Source organism: Haliotis cracherodii, unplaced genomic scaffold (assembly GCF_022045235.1).
Source record: "Haliotis cracherodii isolate W230 unplaced genomic scaffold, xgHalCrac1.p SCAF_2, whole genome shotgun sequence".
Lineage (NCBI taxonomy): Eukaryota > Metazoa > Mollusca > Gastropoda > Lepetellida > Haliotidae > Haliotis > Haliotis cracherodii.
Window position 1 is genome coordinate 64,684,315 of NW_027266275.1, and position 20,208 is coordinate 64,704,522.

At 38.3% G+C, this 20,208-nt stretch overlaps 1 protein-coding gene across 1 annotated transcript; it reads left to right on the top strand.

Moving 5' to 3' along the window:
• The first annotated feature begins 305 nt into the window (after positions 1-305).
• Positions 306-11,089, top strand: LOC139468358 (myosin heavy chain, striated muscle-like). The gene is made up of 29 exons (XM_071250274.1): positions 306-503; positions 656-799; positions 1,023-1,179; positions 2,120-2,147; positions 2,298-2,403; positions 2,529-2,621; positions 2,833-2,896; positions 3,062-3,160; positions 3,407-3,510; positions 4,070-4,471; positions 4,581-4,751; positions 4,911-5,214; positions 5,351-5,424; positions 5,641-5,728; positions 5,871-5,988; positions 6,155-6,412; positions 6,647-7,112; positions 7,226-7,435; positions 7,592-7,737; positions 7,897-7,987; positions 8,176-8,232; positions 8,473-8,559; positions 8,784-8,950; positions 9,208-9,286; positions 9,453-9,698; positions 9,865-10,061; positions 10,207-10,300; positions 10,520-10,720; positions 10,937-11,089. Exons 1-29 carry the CDS (start codon positions 306-308, stop codon positions 11,087-11,089), a joined length of 4,602 nt encoding a protein of 1,533 aa, XP_071106375.1.
• The last annotated feature ends 9,119 nt before the right edge of the window (positions 11,090-20,208 follow it).

Genomic DNA, 20,208 nt, shown 5'->3' on the forward strand with positions numbered 1-20,208 from the left:
CAAACTTAATTTGCAACAAATTACAAAAATCACTCAGTGACCAGCGTACTCCGTGGTCATCTGCCCGCGAGTACACAGCCCGTGTTTTGATGCAAGACAAGTTGGCTCGTAGTTGCAAATAACAAAGGCTGTATAGAAAAACTTTCCGAAAAATAAACAATTAATGCTGTAAATAAACAAAACAGGATTAATCACATGCTCAGATTACCTCAATCTCATTAAGTTGTGTAATTGTAATACTTCTTCCTTCAGAGCTGTCCGACTGCAGTCTTTCTTGATTTCGACGTATTTCGACTCAAGTCAACATGGCTTCATACGATCCTGCCGACCCTGAGATGCAGTATCTTGCTGTGGACCGCAAGAAGCTGATGAAGGAGCAGAACCAGTCATTTGATGCCAAGAAGTCTTGCTGGGCGCCCGATGCAGAGCAGGGATTTGTGGCTGCTGAAATACAGAGCACAACAGGAGACGACGTCACAGTCCTCCTTGTTGACTCCAAACAGGTGCGTTCATTCAATTCTTGTAAATTCATAAATACACAATAACCTTGAAAGACCTTTTTGATATTTGTAACATTACAGATCGTGCTTACTTTACTATCATCTATCATTTTGAAAAGATGTCACAAATATATAGTTTATTCATTCATTTTCAGACGAAGACGTTTAAGAAGGACGACATCCAGTCGATGAACCCTCCCAAGTATGAAAAGATCGAGGACATCGCCAACATGACCTTCCTCAATGAGTCCTGCGTTCTGTACAACTTGAGAGCCAGATACACTTCTGGGTTGATCTATGTGAGTAACCCTCTTTCAGACTTATAGGCTCTTACTCTCATCATATATAACGCTAACTTTTATTATGATTAATGAAGGGATTTTGTCACTTTCATAAGTCAACCTACAGTTCATTCAAGTTTTCAGGTGATTTGTATTCTGTTTTGTACCAATTTCTTATGAGATATTGAAAGTTGCACCAATGAAAAGACTCTAGATTTTGGAAGAATGACATATATTTCAGACCTACTCTGGTCTGTTCTGTATCGCCATCAACCCCTACCGCCGTCTCCCAATCTACACCCCGTCCATCGTTGCCAAGTACAGAGGCAAGAGGAAGACCGAGATGCCCCCTCACTTGTTCTCCATCTCTGACAACGCCTACCAGTTTATGGTGCAAGGTAATCACTTTTCAATTTAAGAGATATATAAGGATTTTAATCCAAATAATATACCCTTGATCAATTGATCAACAGACTACAACATAAACGATAGCCTAATCGGGACGACGACACACACTTGAGTTTGTCTTGATAAGTAGCGTCCGCTAGTTGTACCAGGACCTGCTGGTTGTTGGGTCGAATTCCAGATACGTCTACGTTTCGACCGTTTTAGAACAAAGTCCGTGTAAAATGGCAAAAATGACCAACGTCACATACTGTGGGCTTCCTCTCACAATAAAATCAACAGCAACGTTTATATGCAATGTTTCGAAAAGAGCAGCAATCAGAGGGATGAGTTCTTCCCTTGGATGAAGTCGGCTCCACTGGAAAGTGAAACACAAGGCTTTCTGTTTGCTGCTCAGGATCAGTCACTTCCCACTCGAAATCGCCAATGTGTTATTTTGCATCAAAATGTAAATATGAACTGTAGATTATGCAATGAATTTAATGAGACTGTCCAACACATTGTCAGTGGAAGCCCAGCTTTGGCACAAACAGAGAATCTCAAGCGACATGATGGCATGACTTGATCCTTTTATTGCCGTCTTCGCCGTGCTTGTGGTTTTGTGCCTTATGTTTGGTACCTCCCAATCTATTGCATGACTTTGGAAGAGTACTCGGGTTGGCTGCCAGGAATACAGTTCTTCTGACAATCATGAAAATGCAGAAGGCTGCAGTCTTGGGGAGCCTTCTTCGAAAAGTTCTTCGAAAAGTTCTGGGTGTGTTCGTCCAGGCAGCGCATCCCCATTCGCTGTCTGGACTGTAGGGGGTAATGGCCCTGAGCTGCTGATGAGCCTAACCAGCTGGACCATGCCAGGACCATCCAAACCCTCTTTGCTGCAGTTTTGATATTTTAATCTGTATATTATAATAATGCTGCAACCGTTTTCTATTACAGATCGGGAGAATCAGTCTATGCTGATTACGTAAGTATATACATTACGAATGTGCAACAGTCTCTCACTCCTGTGAATATGTCACTTTAATAGTGTATCATTTCATAGTTCAATTTGACGCCCAGATGAAATAATACAAAATCTAAGAGATACACTTAACATGTATTTTGCTTTATAAAGTGGCGAATCTGGCGCCGGAAAGACTGAGAACACCAAGAAGGTCATCGCCTACTTCGCCTTTGTCGCCGCCGCCTCCAAGGGAGAAGGGGAACAAGAGGAAACGAAGGTATATACATGTGGACACAATGTTATATTTTGTCACAAAAAATATATAAATCACTTTAATGATGTTCACGTCTATTACATTCAGATTACACACAGATCATACAATCTATTTGCCGTTTCTTGCAGGGTTCTCTCGAGGATCAGATCGTGCAGGCTAACCCTGTCCTTGAGGCCTACGGTAACGCCAAGACATCCCGTAACAACAACTCCTCCAGATTCGTAAGTTAACATACTTCGATAATTGTCATAATAACTAGCAATGTACAAAGTATTTTAAGAGTAATTTAATTTGTTATACCTTACCACTAATCCTCTTGCGCCCATTAATGTATATTTCTAAGCACAATGAGACTGTTGATGACAATCCACATTCATCCTGAACTTGCTGCTTAAAAACGTTCTATTTTAAATAACGTTCTATTTTATACAGGGTAAATTTGTTCGGATTCACTTCGCGTCTTCTGGAAAAATTGCTGGTGCCGACATTGAAACATGTGAGTAAAATGTCTTCTGCCTTTCTCTATTACAGAACTACTGGCCCCTAATGGCATACTCAAACTGAATTTCTCGTTTAGCATATAATAAATTAATGATGTAGTATCAGTTAAGATGACTAATAATCTTTTGGCTCTGTATTCATTTACTATATCTCATTACAGATTTATTGGAGAAATCCCGTGTCACTTACCAGCAATCTGTTGAGAGGAACTACCACATCTTCTATCAGATGTTGTCTGGAGCGATACCATCAGTTGCAGGTACGTACAGTCACACAGTAACAAAGCAACATTGAGTTATAGTAATGATAATCATTAACATGAGTTATACAATATTATTAGAGTTAATGAATAGCTCCAGCGCCTAAATATTGTCTTTGGAAAACTATTTATGGCCCATGTCATAAAACAAATAGTTATCAGTGATAACTATAACGCAATAATTCTGGCAAGCAAATTAAGAAATGATTAGTATGTGTGTATTTTAGGAGTACCTTGCTATTTCAGAGAGGATATTGGCCAATCCCGATGCTGGTTTGTTTACCTTCATCAACCAAGGAGTTCTCACAGTCAACGGCATCGACGATGTTGAGGAGATGAAGATGACAGACGTAATAATCCCTGTTTATTTCCAATTCTGACATTGGTCAATCAGGTTTCAAATCACAATAACCATGTCCGATCAAAACAGCTGATTTGACGACCGAATCTATTTATAAATAAATATCTTTCTGAATCATTGTCTCATTGCCGATACCTATAACTATAAGTTACAAAAGGCAGAGTTTCGATTAACACAATGTTCAAGGTATGTAAAACAACAGGTATTGGAGAGTATATTTTCTGTTTTTGGGGAAACAGTAAGTTTGTCATTTGAGCGGCGTGACGTTATAATTGAGCACAATCAGCGCCATACTTTGTTAATAGCCTTGTATCGGCGTTTCCTTCTTTCGGAAGAGAGATAAATATACCATGTTTTCAATGTAGAGCAAGGTCACCTGCAGATTAAACGCGCTACATTTAGCCTTTGAACAGTCAGATACACATATTGAAAAATTGAGTTCGTTGACAAATAAAGTGGGGGTTTAATTTACTTAAATCACATCTGCTGGTACTGTCATGTGTCCTGCACCTAGTTCCCAATCAACAACGTTATTTTCCTGATTACAGGCTGCCTTTGATGTTTTGGGCTTCACTGAAGATGAGAAAAACAGCGCCTACAAATGCACTGGTTCCATCCTACATATGGGTGAGATGCAGTTCAAGCAGAAGGGTGAACAGGCTGAGCCTGATGGAACTGCTGAGGCTGAGAAGGTTTCCTTCCTATTGGGCGTCAACTGTGGTGACTTCCTGAAGGCTTTGTGTAAACCCAAGATCAAGGTGGCCATGGATTACGTCACCCAAGGACGAACCAAGGATCAGGTTCTCTATTCTATCGGTGCCCTGTCCAAGTCCCTGTATGATCGTGTGTTCAACTGGCTGGTCAAGAGAGTCAACCACTCCCTGGACACCAAGAAACCCAGGCAGTTCTTCATTGGTGTACTGGATATTGCTGGCTTCGAAATATTCGATGTAAGGAAAAACATTTAACAGTTGCAACCGCTCTAATCATTTATGTTCCATTCTGTCTTTAATCGGTACATGACGTCCATCGAAACCAATACCACAATTTTGCTTTCAGTTCAACAGCTTCGAGCAGTTGTGTATCAACTACACCAACGAGCGCCTTCAGCAGTTCTTTAACCACCACATGTTTGTGCTGGAACAGGAAGAATATAAGAAAGAAGGCATTGAGTGGGAGTTCATTGACTTTGGCATGGATTTACAAGCATGCATTGAACTCATCGAGAAGGTAAGCATTACATATTTCAATGCACATCTTTCATGCCTTTAGCAAATGCACTTTGTCAATAGGATCCTTTTGCCAACTGAATAAACTTATCAGTGACATCCCTTATAATTCCTGTTGAATTAGTTTAAACTTATCAACAATGTTTTGCCTACATTGTAGCCTCTTGGTATCCTGTCAATCTTAGAAGAAGAGTGCATGTTCCCCAAAGCATCTGACAAGACCTTCAAGGACAAACTGACTCAGAACCACATGGGCAAATCTCCCAACTTCCTCAAGCCTAGTAAATCCATGAAGGGTGGCCAACATGGTGACTTCGCCCTGAAACACTACGCCGGAACAGTTCCCTACAACATCGGAGGCTGGCTGGAGAAGAACAAGGACCCTGTCAATGAGACCATTGTGGAACTCCTAAAACAGTCTAAGGAGCCACTTGTCCAGTTGCTCTTCTCTCCACCTGCAGGAGGTTCGTTGCCTGCATATCTTGTATCCCTATCTTTACTTCAAAGGAATACTATTTCCAAATACTCACCAGGTTGATTGTACGGGCTATTGGGTATATATGTATGTACTGTAACATATAATGAAAATGAATGTTGCAGAAGCTGCTGAGGCCAGCGGTGGTAAGAAGAAGAAGAAGAGCTCTGCCTTCCAGACAATCTCTGCTACCCACAGGGTATGATGTAAACATCAATAGATTGCATGACTTGTGTGTCTGTCCCCTTGCACATAATCATGTGGCTAAATCGTAGTAATTCTTCTTAAAACAGAAACAATGTTCAACGAATGTCTTTGATACTCGTCATATTTAGAAAAACATAGTTTCAAGGATAGGTATATTTTTATGGATTATATGGATCTAAATTATAAACCAATGTTCATTTCATTACAGGAATCTCTGAACAAGCTGATGAAAAATCTATACTCCACACATCCCCATTTTGTGCGGTGTATCATTCCAAACGAGACCAAGACACCAGGTATGAAGAATTTGTGGTTGACTTTTGCTATGACATGAAAAATCCCACACTATGTCAACTTTGTCCTTCTGGTTAATGGTGTAATCTTACAGCCTTCCTTTATACGTCGGTTTGAACTTTTACATGTATGTGTCTGGTTTAGGTCTGATTGATGCTGGACTTGTGCTCCATCAGCTGCAGTGTAACGGTGTACTTGAGGGTATTCGTATATGCAGAAAGGGATTCCCGAGCAGGATCATCTACTCTGAATTCAAACAAAGGTGTGTATAGTAATACTGCATTTTGATTTAGAGTCATCAAAACAGTCAACACTGGTTACTGTAATTGAACCTTACAAAACCTAATTGAAATACAGTGGTGCCATTCTAACAATTTGTTTTCTCATTGTATATTGTTGATTCTGAAATTCATGACGTATCTTTTAAGGTACTCCATCCTGGCTCCCAATGCTATCCCTGAAGGATTTGTTGAGGGCAAGGTCGTATCTGGAAAGATTCTGGAAGCTCTGGAGTTGGGCCAAGATGAATATCGTCTAGGCAACACAAAGGTGTTCTTCAAGGCGGGTGTTCTTGGTTACCTGGAAGAAATCCGTGATGAACGTCTATCGGTTATTGTGGCTTTGTTCCAAGCTCACATTCGTGGCTACCTGATGAGGAAATATCTCAAGAATCTTCATGACAAGAGGTTGGTTCAACACAATTCTTTAATGTGTATAAATCACATATTAGCATACTCATGCATTTCTTTGTCTTTTACGCCCAGTCGAATCTATTTCCTCGGAGGACTGTTTATTCACTTGCATTAACGTTTTATATTTTCAAACAAGTATATGAGAAAAATCATATTTATATTCAGATTTGATTTAAGTTATCACATTTAAATATGTATATTTTTATATAATATTATTCTATGTTTCAGAGTTTCCTTGGAACTAATCCAAAAGAACATCCGAAAGTGGCTTGCCATGAGGAACTGGTGCTGGTGGAGATTCTACACATTGGTCAAGCCACTCCTGAGTGTTGCTGCTGCTGAAGACGAGATGAAACAGAAGGAAGAAGCACTTGGTAAAACAAAGGGTGAACTTGAGAAGATCATGCAGAGGTGCAAAGATCTTGAGGAACAGAGCGTTACCTTAACAGAGGCCAAGAACAACTTGTTCTTACAGGTTCAAACCCAACAAGATACCATCGATGACTGTGAAGAGAGGATTGAGCAGCTCCTGAAGCAAAAAGAAGAGACAGATGTCCAAATGAAGGAACTCAATGATCGTTTAACAGAGGAAGAATCTAACAACGCCATGCTAACTGAAAAGCAAAAACAGATGGATACTGAAATCTGTGGTCTCAAGACAAACGTCGAATCTCTTGAAGGAACTGTATCAAAGGTATTCATATTGCTTTTCTCTTAAATTATACATATATATCCGATAACGCTGATTTTGTAACACTAAAACATCTGACATATCGCTAATTATTCATTAACTATTTTGTTCATCAGTGTCAACATGACATCAAAACGAAGGATGGTCAAATCAGAACTCTCAACGACGAAATGGCCAAATTGGATGAAACGGTTGCCAAACTAACAAAGGGCAAGAAGGATGTTGAGGATCAGCTTGCCAAGACTAAGTCTAGTCTAGAAACCGAGGAGGACAAAAATGCCAATCTCAATAAACTCAGACAAAAGCTTGAAGGTGCCATTGTTGAGGTAGGAATCTTGAAATGCATATTTAGAGATAATATAATTAAAATGATTCATTCTTAAAATTTATATTTGCTGTGAGTACAACAGCAAATAATTCTACAGAATATATTTTCTACTATTCCGAATCTGATGAAATCAATATATGCTTGCAATTGGCAGCTGGAAGATATGCTTGACCACGAAAAGAAGGTTCATGCTGAAGTTGAGAAGGTCAAGAGGAAGTTGGAACAGGATCTGAAGGCCTCTAAGGACAACTGTGAAGATCTTTGTCACATAAAGACCGATCTTGAAGAGACTCTGAAGAAGTAAGTAAATAAGGAAAGAGACATATAACATCATTTGTGTGAAAAGATGTTCACAAGTAAATAAAACGTTCCCCATTTGTATGAACTATTCATTGTACTCAAGGTACTCTCCGTATTGTTAAACTAATTTGATAAAAGCAAATCATTTGCCTTGTTTAGGAAAGAAAAAGACATCACTGGTCTTACCTCTGAACTTGAGGACTCCGAGGCACATGGTATTCAACAACAGAAGAAAAACAAGGATCTGCAGGTAAATGATGCTCTCATTTTACATCTATATGAGCATACCATATATAAAAAAATAAGCATTTATCATGGATAGTCGCGACTCATATAACTATCTTTGTTTTAAATGCTTCAAGGAATGGTGAAAAAAGTAAATGAATAATTCTAAAGATGATCTTTGAATTTTATTGCAATTGTTTTTTGCCTTGACAGAACAATCTTGACGAATGTCAAGAACGGCTCGAATCAGAGAAACAGACAAGGTCTAAGGTTTGTTGAAAGACATGTGTAAAGCTGATCCCATGAAAGCTATTGTAAAATGTTCTTCCAACATATGATTATCTTACGTAACAATCACACCACTGTTATTACATAAATATGTGATACATTGATAATACCTAATGCTTTTTATCACGTGCATATAATGTATGATCGACATAAAGGCAGACCATGATATGTATAGTTATAGTATGTAAAGCTATTTTAATCACTCAAACAAATACATTTCAGGTGGAGAAACAGAGAACCCAGTTTGCCACTGAAATTGACAGTATGTCTCAGCACATTGAAGAATGTAACAGCACCATTAAGTCACAGGTACAAACTCTTATCTATACATCTACAACTGTCATATTAAAAATATATGACATATTAAAAAATATGACATCATATAATTGTTTAGTATTATATTTATGTTTTCTGAAATCACCGATTCGATCTGTGAATCCCATTATTTGCGTCCTCTTTGCCTAAGGCAGCGTAAACACATACTCATAATAGTTGTTAGTTGATATAACAAATACAAATATATTCATCTTTAGACGGACGTCATCAAAAAGCGGGACACGGAGATTCAAAAGCTGAAGCACGACATGGAGGAAGCATCTTCCCAGCATGAGTCTCAGATTGCAAACCTCCGCAAGAAGCAGAAGGACGCCATGACTGAGATGAATGACCAGATGGAACAACTTCAGAAGATTAAACAAAGGTAATGAAGCAATTTCAAGTAAAATTTATATTGTTTTTGATGAATTGGCGAACTTGTCTCCTCTGTGTTGTACAGCTGTTTATTGCGACACGGTAGTTGTTGCAAAAACTGTTATATGCTAGTCCTGAATAGCAGATTATTGCAATATTATCCCAATTTGAATAGCGTACCAAATAACACACATAGGGAAAATGAGACATCAACACACTACTATTAGATTGCAACTCTCAGTGATATATTTCAAAAATACTTTCCAGGTTGGAAAAGGAGAAGAACCAACTGACTGCTGATGTTGATGAACTTCAAAATGAAGTCGAACACGCCAAGAAAAACAAGGTAAGTTCCATTGTCCAACATTGTGCAGAGGGATGCGCGCTTTGACTGATGCGCTTTTTCTAACTCTTTGCTTTTTCCCAGGGCTGTTCTCACAGTTTAAAAAATATATGAAATTCAAAATCGGTATATCGTATACGTTTATTCCCTCAATTAATCTATTTTCCAGGGCTGTTCTGGTGTGATGTCCAAGCAAATGCAAACCCAAATGACAGACCTCAATACCCAGGTTGAGGAAAGTGTCCAGCAGATCAGTGAGATGCAGATAGAGAAGAATAGACTGATGACAGAGTCAGCTGACCTCACCCGTCAGCTGGAAGAAGCTGAACACAGAATTGGGAAACTTAGCAAGGACAAATCATCTCTCAGTGTCCAGATGGAAGATATTAGACGTACCTCTGATGACGAACAGAGAGTAAGTTTTGAAGGCAGTTTATCGATTTTCCCAAATGGTTACATTGTGTGGAGCCCATTTCTTGTGACACCTCCGTGATATGGATAGAGTAATGCTAAATGCGGCATAAAATTAAACTCACTCATTCACTGTTGTACACACAATAAACAACAGATGTCAATTCCAGGCCCGCCAGCGACTCCAGACAGAGATGAGGAACATGAACACTGATATGGTTAGTCTCAGGGAACAGCTTACGGAGGAGCAGGAGTCCCGGGCAGCACTACAGCGCCAGTTGTCCAAGTCAAACCAGGAGATGCTTATGTGGAGATCTAAATATGAGACTGAGGGCACTGTCAGGGTCGACGAGCTTGAGGAGTCTAGGTAAAGACACACTTTAAAATAATATTTCATAATCTTTAAACATATAATATATACATGTCAAATAAACAAGTTAATTACATGTCATGTGGAAGGTGAGTAAGTCTTATAGAAATGATTGTAAACATGTATTGATTAATCCTTGCAGACGCCGAATCCAAACCAAACTCACTGAAGCCGAGCACAGCCTGTCGACTGCCTATGCTAAAGCCAGTTCTCTTGAGATCAGTAAGGCCAAAATGGTACGTAAAGTAAATGTCTAAACATGTCTAGATTTATAGATATTGGACCAATAACGTCTGAGATCTAAAGTGCCACCTGCCAAAAAGTAATCTTATTGCAATATATTCATTAATATATCTGAATATCACATATGAAGTTGCATTGCTATTGCATTAGTATCTTCAACAACATATTTTCGAAGTCAGTAAAATTTTACCAGCATTATTGTTTCTGCTCAGGTAAGAGATCTTGAGGAAGAGCTTGAGAAGGAGCGGATGCGTCATGGTGAGTCTGTCAAGAATTGTCGCCACTACGAGCGTTATGTGAAAGACATTGCTTACAAAGTGGATGAAGACAAGAAGACCATTAACAAACTGCAGGACATCATTGACAAGCAGAGCGGCCAGATGAAGATGTACAAGTCACAGGTGGCAGATGCGGTAAGTGTGACTACCAGTGAGAGGTATTGTAATACTACAGAACTCATAACTTAAAGGTAAAAGCACTTTACGGATTGACTGATTGACTGCAGCGTTCACAATACAAGCAAAGAGAGTGATAATAATACATAAGATTACAAGTATTCTTATAACGTAGCATAGTTGGCAATAATTTATTGTTTTGCAATCCTAACTCCCTCGTACGTCTCTATACAGGAGGAGATGGCGACCATGAACATGAACAAATACCGCAAGGTGAAACAGGAGTTGGAGGATGCTGAGACCAGAGCCAGCAGGGCTGAAGAAACCATGGCAAGCTACAGTAGGAAGACTCGCTCCTACACCGTCTACTCTGACAACTCGTACTAGGTCATGGTTCCAGCTCAGACGATCAAAGATGATTAGCGATGATCCTTGGAAAATCTCAATGTAATGCCCATCACTTTCTAAGGAAGATGCGTGATTCACCTTGTTTTGAATAAGCAATGGTTTTCGTGTATTGAGTCGTTTTCTCTGAAGACAATGATCTTTCCTTATCCAATAACCGTAATATATTCAAAGATATTTGTGTCTTGAGTCAATCTGCCCTGCGACTGAGCAGCCTGTAATATATGAAATAAATATATTTATTGCTTCATTCTTCTTGTGATGTTGTTTGTGAGACAGTCCAGCCTTCGTCCATGATAACAATTTTAGTGGTTCGATCTATGTCACGGAAACATGGGACACACATGCCTATAACTGCTAATTAGAAACACATACAGAGCATTGTGGTTTAGTATCTGCAAACTGATTATTATCTGAACTGAAACAGTTCAATAGCACCAAGAGTTTTTTTTCGAGGCTGCCTTGTTTAACCAGTGACAAACATTGGTTCAGTGAATCATAACATAAAGCTGATATAGTTAGTGGCACTAATAATATACCACCATACACGTAACGACTACATAATTATACCTACAAATACGATTACATAGCGATACAATGTGCACATATCCCTGTACACATGCTGGTAGACTTCCACAAACACACGAATTATGCACACACCGTTACAAGCTGATATTAGTCTATGGTAAAGTAGTACTACCACCCCGAATAATTGTGAAAGGCCTTTTGATATATAGCTAGCTGCACCTTTGTGCAAAGAATACACCATAAAGCTTGAGCACTGACACCCTCACACGATACCCGACACTCTGTAATAACCTATGTAACATGTTGATATCAGGGACTTTTAGATTATAGCTAGACCTTAATTATCCTTGTGAATTTTTACATTCACATTTTTTGTTGTTCTGATTAAACAAATTGCTACCACTGTCTACAAATAAATAAAAACGACAAAACCTTACCGTATTCATAAGAAATCTCTGCCAGAAGCATTGTTGATTGTACTATGTCATGAGCATGCGTTAATGAATCACTATCAAATAGTGATGAAACCAGGTGTTCGCGAAAACGTGAGCGTATCCTTCCCCACCGCTGGCACCCGTCACAAACACATGCAGAAAGAGCATGCCCGATTGTGCCTTAAAAGTTGTGAAACACCAAAGGCTTTAACTGCAGAAATAACTGGAATGCTTAACAAACCTAGACAAAAACGATCCATGCTTCGTTTTACACTATTGCCCTACTATAACAATGTAGAGTCGTAACCATCGAGTAATACGGGATGTGTTGTGGCTTCACTTTATATTTACATACATCCTACATTACTCTGCAAACACGAAAACGTCGTTTTTTCCGTATATGGTTATTGGACGGAAAAACGACGTTATTTGGACGTTTTCAAACCATCGTTTATCCGTCTAAATAACGTCTTTATTTGACATCGGAATTTACTGGGAGAGAACGATATCATCAAGCTCCTCCCTTTCTTGATTGACATTGTGAATCAAGCAACAGCGTCTACCGTTATTTCTACTTCTCAGATTTCATTGGTCAGTTCTCGCGTGTTAGATTACAGGCCCGCGTTTGACGCTGCACTCGAAGCGCTTAGCAGAAGTATTGAAATCAATCATTCTGCGCATGCGGATTACTTAATGCCTTGTCCAAATTTTCCGTTCTGTGCATGCGCGATTTCGCGTATTGTTTCCGAGATTCCATGTCACCACTATTTGACAATGATTCATAAACACAGTCTCGGGAAAGTTCGGAATCGTACAATTCCAAACTGGTGATGCCTATTCAGACTAATGCTGAGTCTCTAAAACTGTACAGATTTGAAAGAAACAAATAACTCAATTTAAATTGAAGAGGAGCCCCAGTGATATGGGAGATTCCGAGATATACCTATTCTATGGCTATCAAGGCTGCCACCCAAACCAATCCAAACTGTATCGTGATGTCTTCAGAAATACAAATTTCTTTCAATATTTATACTACGAGATAGTAAGGGTAAGGCTTACTCACCGGTGGAACGTAGTCAATATCGCTAATATAGATATAACGTATTTGAATGTTAATACTAAAGACAAACACTCATTGTTTTTGCAGTGACGATATAACTCTTATACACGTTTATTGGTAACTTTCGTCAGTTTTGCTAATCATTTTAATAAATTTGTTTTCACATATACATGTAGCAATACCCGATAAGCCTGTGAAACATAATTATGAGGCAGTTTTCAATCTTGTACTGACTTACTCTGGTGTTCCTGAGCGAAGCTTATTGGCTTGGGTGTTACAGCCCGTTTTTTCTGGTAATCCTATTATTACTTTATTTTTTATGTAATGACACCCTGTACACTGGATCACGGCTCCGTGACTATCCATAACAATCAAGATGAACATTCAGTTCAAGTAAATTATGAGTTTATTTTGACGCCACAGTCAGTCAAAAACCAATGCTGTGAGGTTTGATTACACACTTCTACCAGGTCGAACATCAGTTTGAGAATCAAAGTTCATATGCTAATCCATCTGCGAATAACGTCCCGCTCAAGATGACCTTACTTGTTGCTAAAACTATCATCTATACCCCACTCTCACCCCCACACCAATACCCAATAAAGTCACTTCAACATTCAATTTCCGATACAAGTAAATGAATAAGTGTTTTTTACGCCACAATTAGTCAAAGACCAACGTTTTCTTGTTTGATGACACACAATCTACCAGGTAGCACATTGTGTACACCCTATCCCCATTTCAGTCTCCACTGTGCGTATTCCTGGTGACAAAAAGGCAACAATGTACCTAGGAATCTCATTAATACATTCATGCACGGCATTCTCTACCTCCAGATGATTATATAGTTAACATGTTTATCTAACTGGAACTATCATGCCGCTCAAAAATTCAGCAGGCCCACATTTACACACACACACACACACACACACACACACACACACACACACACACACACACACACACACACACACACACACACACACACTCACACAGAGGAAAATTAATACTGCTGATAGCCTCTGGTCAACTCAGCCGCGCTGCCGCAGGATGTTCGTCCAACTCTGCAGGGGGCATTCTCAGTGGCTTCAAACGCCCTGAAATGTTTTCGCCTTGCCCCCAAGATGGTGGACAAGTGAAGTCGTATGATATTTGGGCTATTTCAGGTCGCGATCACTTTTTTGATTACCCAATAAAGTCAATTCAAAGTATACGGTTGTGAAGAAGCTTACAACTTTGTAACACTTATTCATCTCCTTCCAATAGAGCTACTCGTGCTCACATAAAGTTGTAGTTATGTAGAATTAAGATGAACATTAAATTTCCGATACAAGTTAATGAATAAGTGTGTTTTACGCCACAATCAGTAAAAGACAAACGTTGTCTGGTTTGACGACATTGTGTACACCCTATCCCCATTTAAATCTCCACTGTGCGTATTCCTGGTGACGAAAAGGCCCCATGTAATCTCATCTCTGGGAATCTCATTAATACATTCATGTGCGACATTCTTTACCTCAAGAAGATCATAGTTAACATGCTTATCCAACTCGAATTACCATCCCGCCGAAGATGAATTTTGATTTACCAATCCCTGAATTGAGAAGTCGTGCGTTACGAAGCTCCTCCAAGTCGTCATCAATATCCGTAAATGTCTGTGATATTAATACCCATCAAAAGCCGAATATATTTATTGTGCTTTCTTGACGACAAATGTCATAACTGGGATAACACTTTCTTAGTAAAGTACAGATTCTCGTACTTTTTGGGGTTGACTCCCGTCCGAGATTTGAGCCAACACTGTGAGTGAGGCACCCAACCGCCAGCACACAAGTCAGCGATCTAACCCATTCTCTGTAAACTACATATTCTCGTAATTTTTAGGGTTGAGATAATAGACGTTGATGGACAAATTAAAGCCAAAACTTAACTTATGAATGATTGGTAATGGGCAATGGACAATGGGCAAACGGGAGGCTGGGGTAATCAGCGGTAATTATCTGTTGGCTTCCCCTGTTACGTTTCCTTCTTTGCTATCTTTTTACTTTTGTTGTTCTTACAGGTACATATATATGTACTCTGCCTTATAGCATTTATTCACCCGATGAAGGAGTGAGTATATACACCGAAACGTTGTGTTCCTCGTGATAAAGACGTTGACATTCATATTTTTCCCCTTATGTGTATCACTTCTTAATGCCCTTCAAAGACTCAATCTAGCTTTGTTTTTTAAATGTGGAGATATTTGCTTAGAATATAATATGGTCATGCCTATAAACATTTGGGTCTTTGTCTACTTGAGCATTTAAACATAAATTTTATAGCTGATGACATTGCTAAATCTGCAGGAATGCAGTACACGCCATAGCAAGCTGTGATCTTTATTCACACTTTAGATATTCGAAATGGAGATCTGTAAGTTTATCGTAATCTTCTGTAACTCTCACCTCCTGACCCGTTGAACTTCTTAGTGCATTCTGATGCCATTGGAAAATTCCAGGCTGCCCTTATTTCTATGATGTTTTGACGAATGAAATCTATTGCTTTATGATAATCTCTGTTTGCTGATATTTAATATGTACATATTGTAAAATATATATTTTAAACGTGTAATTCGATGCATGCAATACAATGTAAACATAAGTGCGGATGCACGAAGGCGGTTATAGTCATAGTTATATAGTGCGATCGATATAGGGGAATGGTAGGAGGGTGAATGTATGTAAGCACGAATACCGATACATTAGGGCGGATATAGTTATTGTTCGATGGATGTTGGGGAATGGTGGGAGGATGGATATGTATGTAAGCATGCGCATGGATCCATGATGGCTGACGTAGACATAATGGCGTGGAAAGAAGAATGCGATGTGTGTGTGCGTGCGTGTGTGCGTGCGTGCGTGCATGCGTGCATGCATGCGTTGTGATACAAGGGTTGGCGAACATGTTGTGAGATGATTGTGTAAGTAAGTTAAGTGGGTGATGATGTGGCAGGTATGAGTATTGATACGTGCAGACTTAGGGTTGGGGGACATGGTGTGCCTGTTCTGATGTCTTTTGTTTCACTCACTTGTAGTGTTTTCTTTTACTCAAACAAATGTGTTACGGATTTTAATGACTGAAAATGCAGTGTCTCAAAGGTCATACTGACCGGGCCTTAACTGCCTTTTTCTGTAAATTTCACCAAGTTTCAACTTTCGCCTCTTCCTTTGTGGAATGAGGTTTCACATTTGTAAAATGATCTCTCTTATCTGTCTGTACCATCAACTGTGCCCTCCATCCCTGCAGTTTTCCGGTCCCATATTGCCAAGCAGGTCACCCACAAAGAGGAATACGTCCCTCCGTCATTCCAGTTGTACCGTGCCTAGCACAATATGTTGTGGTGCCTTGCTGTGGCCAAACATTTTGTAACAATTTGGCAAACTTTGATATGTACACAGCAAATATAATTCAGTTTTATTTCAACAAAAACGGAAAAAAATCCTACTTATTTTGTGGATACCATAACAATAAATCAAACCAATAGATCGTTGAGCTAGCATGAATATTAAAAATATTTAGCAAGTCGATAGTCATAATTCCCACTGTTGGTCCAAAGTGAAATGTTCTTCATGAATACTGTAAATCATGAAATTAACGCAATAATAAGTCAGCACATTAATGCGAGTACAGAACCCTGGCTTAAAATGCGTCATGACATTTATGAGCGTAGCCTTTCAAAAATCACCGTCGACTAACAATTCAATAATGTAGTGTTGGCTGATAGACGTGCGACCGAATAATATCATTTGCTAACTTCAACTGTTCATCTAATTTCCATTAATGTATGTTACATAGTTAATATGTTCATGGTCTTCATCACTGAATGTATAGTGTGGATGACTACTTTAGTTTAGGATAAGTATCATAAATAGTGATATTATTATGCTATTATCATTATTATTCCTTCAGATTATTAAAAAAAGTTATTATGTTTTCATATCAAACATAGAGAAAGAGGTATGGAGATTGTGGAAGATATTTTTAGCACAGGAATTGTTAACATAATTCTTAAAGATAGTATGTTTTGTTTGTTTGTTGTTTAATGCCAAACGCAGCAACTTAAGGATATGTTAGATTTATCAACCAGAAATATTGCACACCAAAGGATAATCATATTTCATGACACTATTCTACGTCGAAGTCAACGATATTTGTGTATGCCATTGCTACATGATTGGCTATGACACGGATACGTCATGATAAAGCAATGAGAAATTGATATTTGATGATATAAGATAGCTACGCGATAAATCGCAAAGGACAAAGAATGAAGCGATATTTATTTCACGATAAAACATTGTTCTATCATGACGTCATTTATGGAGATTCGAACATGCCCTCGCAACTTGAAAACGTAAATTTTCCATAATTTTTGAGAGGTATGTGTCTAGTGTGTTGTTTCCAATAGATGTAGCTGGGGAAGGTAGATAAAGGCAGTGCCCGAACAATCGCATCCGAAAGTGAGAGCGAAATGGCAATCGGTATTGGGAGAAAAGGTACAGATAATCCACGAGAAAAGTGTGAGAATATGACCAAAGACCAAAAGAAAGACCAAATTCAAACCCTCCTGTTCGTTTGTCGTTTGTTTCTTAATTACATGACCATATACACTAACATTATATCTTTTCATGTTTATCAGTCAACAAAAGCGACATAAGCATTTCCATTACCATAACAAACCCTTGCCAAAAGTAGCGCCAACTGCACGATGACGACAAGATCAGGAGCATGTTTCATGATTCACCATAAAAATGATGACACTGGGTGCTCGCAAAAACTAGTGATCCACTAGTGGCACCCGCAAAAGCAAGCAAATTGTTCACCCGAAAAGGCAGAGAATTGCATCAGACATCATTTTGATCATCGATACGTCAAACCTGGAAATGTCGTCTACACGTCCAACACAAAGCCCAAGCAAGGGCGCTAATCCTTTAAACCCGCCCAAAGTTCTTTTAATTACATAGTTTTTACATTTTCCCCTAACCTTAAGTAATATAGACTAGTTCTGAAATAAATCGTATTTACCCGTATGAATCGTCTTATGTTATTTATTGCCGATAAACAGAATATGCACACTTTCTGAAAGTAATGTTTGATAAGTCACGCACCAAACCTATACTCTCGATATACATGCTGCGCTTACTTAAAAAAACTATTGGGTTAACAAGATACGTATATTAAAGTGCCATGCTTTCCTGATGTGTTATCATTCTAATTCTAATAGTTACCACACATCTTTCAATATTTTTCAAGGTTGGGTTATCACGAACATATTTGAATATATACAACAGCTGTACTTGTTTATCTTTATACTTAAAAGCATCAGGTTTGTCTGTCATACAGACCGCGAAACAAATATGTCCAATACAGCCCAATATTTGGCAAAATGAAGAAGGTCTCTCGGCTCCTTTTTATTATATTTTATAACTATTGTTTAATAACTGTTTTTTTCTGTCAAATATGTTCCTTTCAGAGATTAGATGTTATTCTAGCATCAGGTCTGTGGTACGTTCACTACATCAGCGTTGACATTAAAACGATATTTACATATATAAATACATACAGAGGAAATGCTTAGCATTTACCTTTTAAGAGTGCAGGACGACTTGTTTTATACATATATATCTGGACATATATGTATGGACATTTGGATGAATATAGATATAACTCCTTATAGATAGTGTTCGTAGATGATTGTAGAACGTGCATGAAGAAAATGGAAAAATTATGTGAGTAATCGGGTTAATACCGCGTTTAACAATATTCAGCGATATTGCGATATTGGTTTCCATCATGCAAGACGGACCATGAAATTATGACTTGAATTTGAAACTGGCTTTCTGGTGTGATGTAACATCCAATAATCTCCTGTAGAAAAAGAGCTTAAAGCACGAATAAAGATCACGAGATGATACTGATGTACATACATCTGGACATATATTTGCGTAGTATTACTACGTTAATTCATCAGTATATATGCATTTTGCGCAAAAGGATATTGTAGGATCGACGCTGACATGCGCATATAACTTATTCACCAGTGCTGTAATATTTAATTCATTTGTATTTTGACACATATCGATAGGAACATGGAGTCTGTCTGAAGATATATAGACATTCATGGGATCTTTTGGATAGTTGTACCACAAGGCTAGACTAACGCTTAGTCTCTAAAAAATTTATATAATTTTGATTAAAACGAGAAACTATATTTAAATTTAAAAGGAGCCCCAGTGGGATGGAAATTTCAGCCTGAACCTGTAGAACATCTAGGCTTGTTTCATTTGGGGCTATAGCATTTCAGTGAGGCCTTGGCGGAGGGGAAAACCCGTTTACACCCATCAGATTCCAGTCACTACTTCTCTCTCCAAACGAAAATAAAATACGAAAAATGTCGGAAGTGTTTCTTCTTAATCCTTCTAATTTTCTATTTAGATACATGTTTTAACTTTAAAGTAATTATATGTATCTCATGTTCAAAAAATGTATTATTGGTATCTGTGGTGGTGGTACCGTTTTGTCGCCATTGTGTAGATTTTTTTGTCCAGACTGGATTATTTACGTGGTACATTGCTGAGTGCGGCATTTAACAACAAACACTCAAACAAAAACTATTATTAAACGCCTTCCAACAATGAGAAATTAAACTTATATTTTCTATATATTCTGTTATATTTATAACATAATTTGATTCATAATTTAATTAGTGCGTTGCTTTCTTGTCTGTCATTCAATGAACATGTTCAAACCCCTTAACTTTGAATATTTGATTTTTTCACAAATGGTTACGTTAGTGAGTTGCCTAGTGTTCTCGTTACCTTCTCACACGAACAGATTAAAATAATTTGTTTTTACTATCATATTTCAGTTTATTTAATTCATAATACGAAATTGATAATTCACTTATCACAGTATAGATCATATTCGTTTATCACTATCTGATGTCAAGGTTTTATTGCAGAAATTATAATGAATTCAAAATGTAGAAAGATACACAATTTGCCATTATTTGACTTTTAAACTATACAAAGTATAAT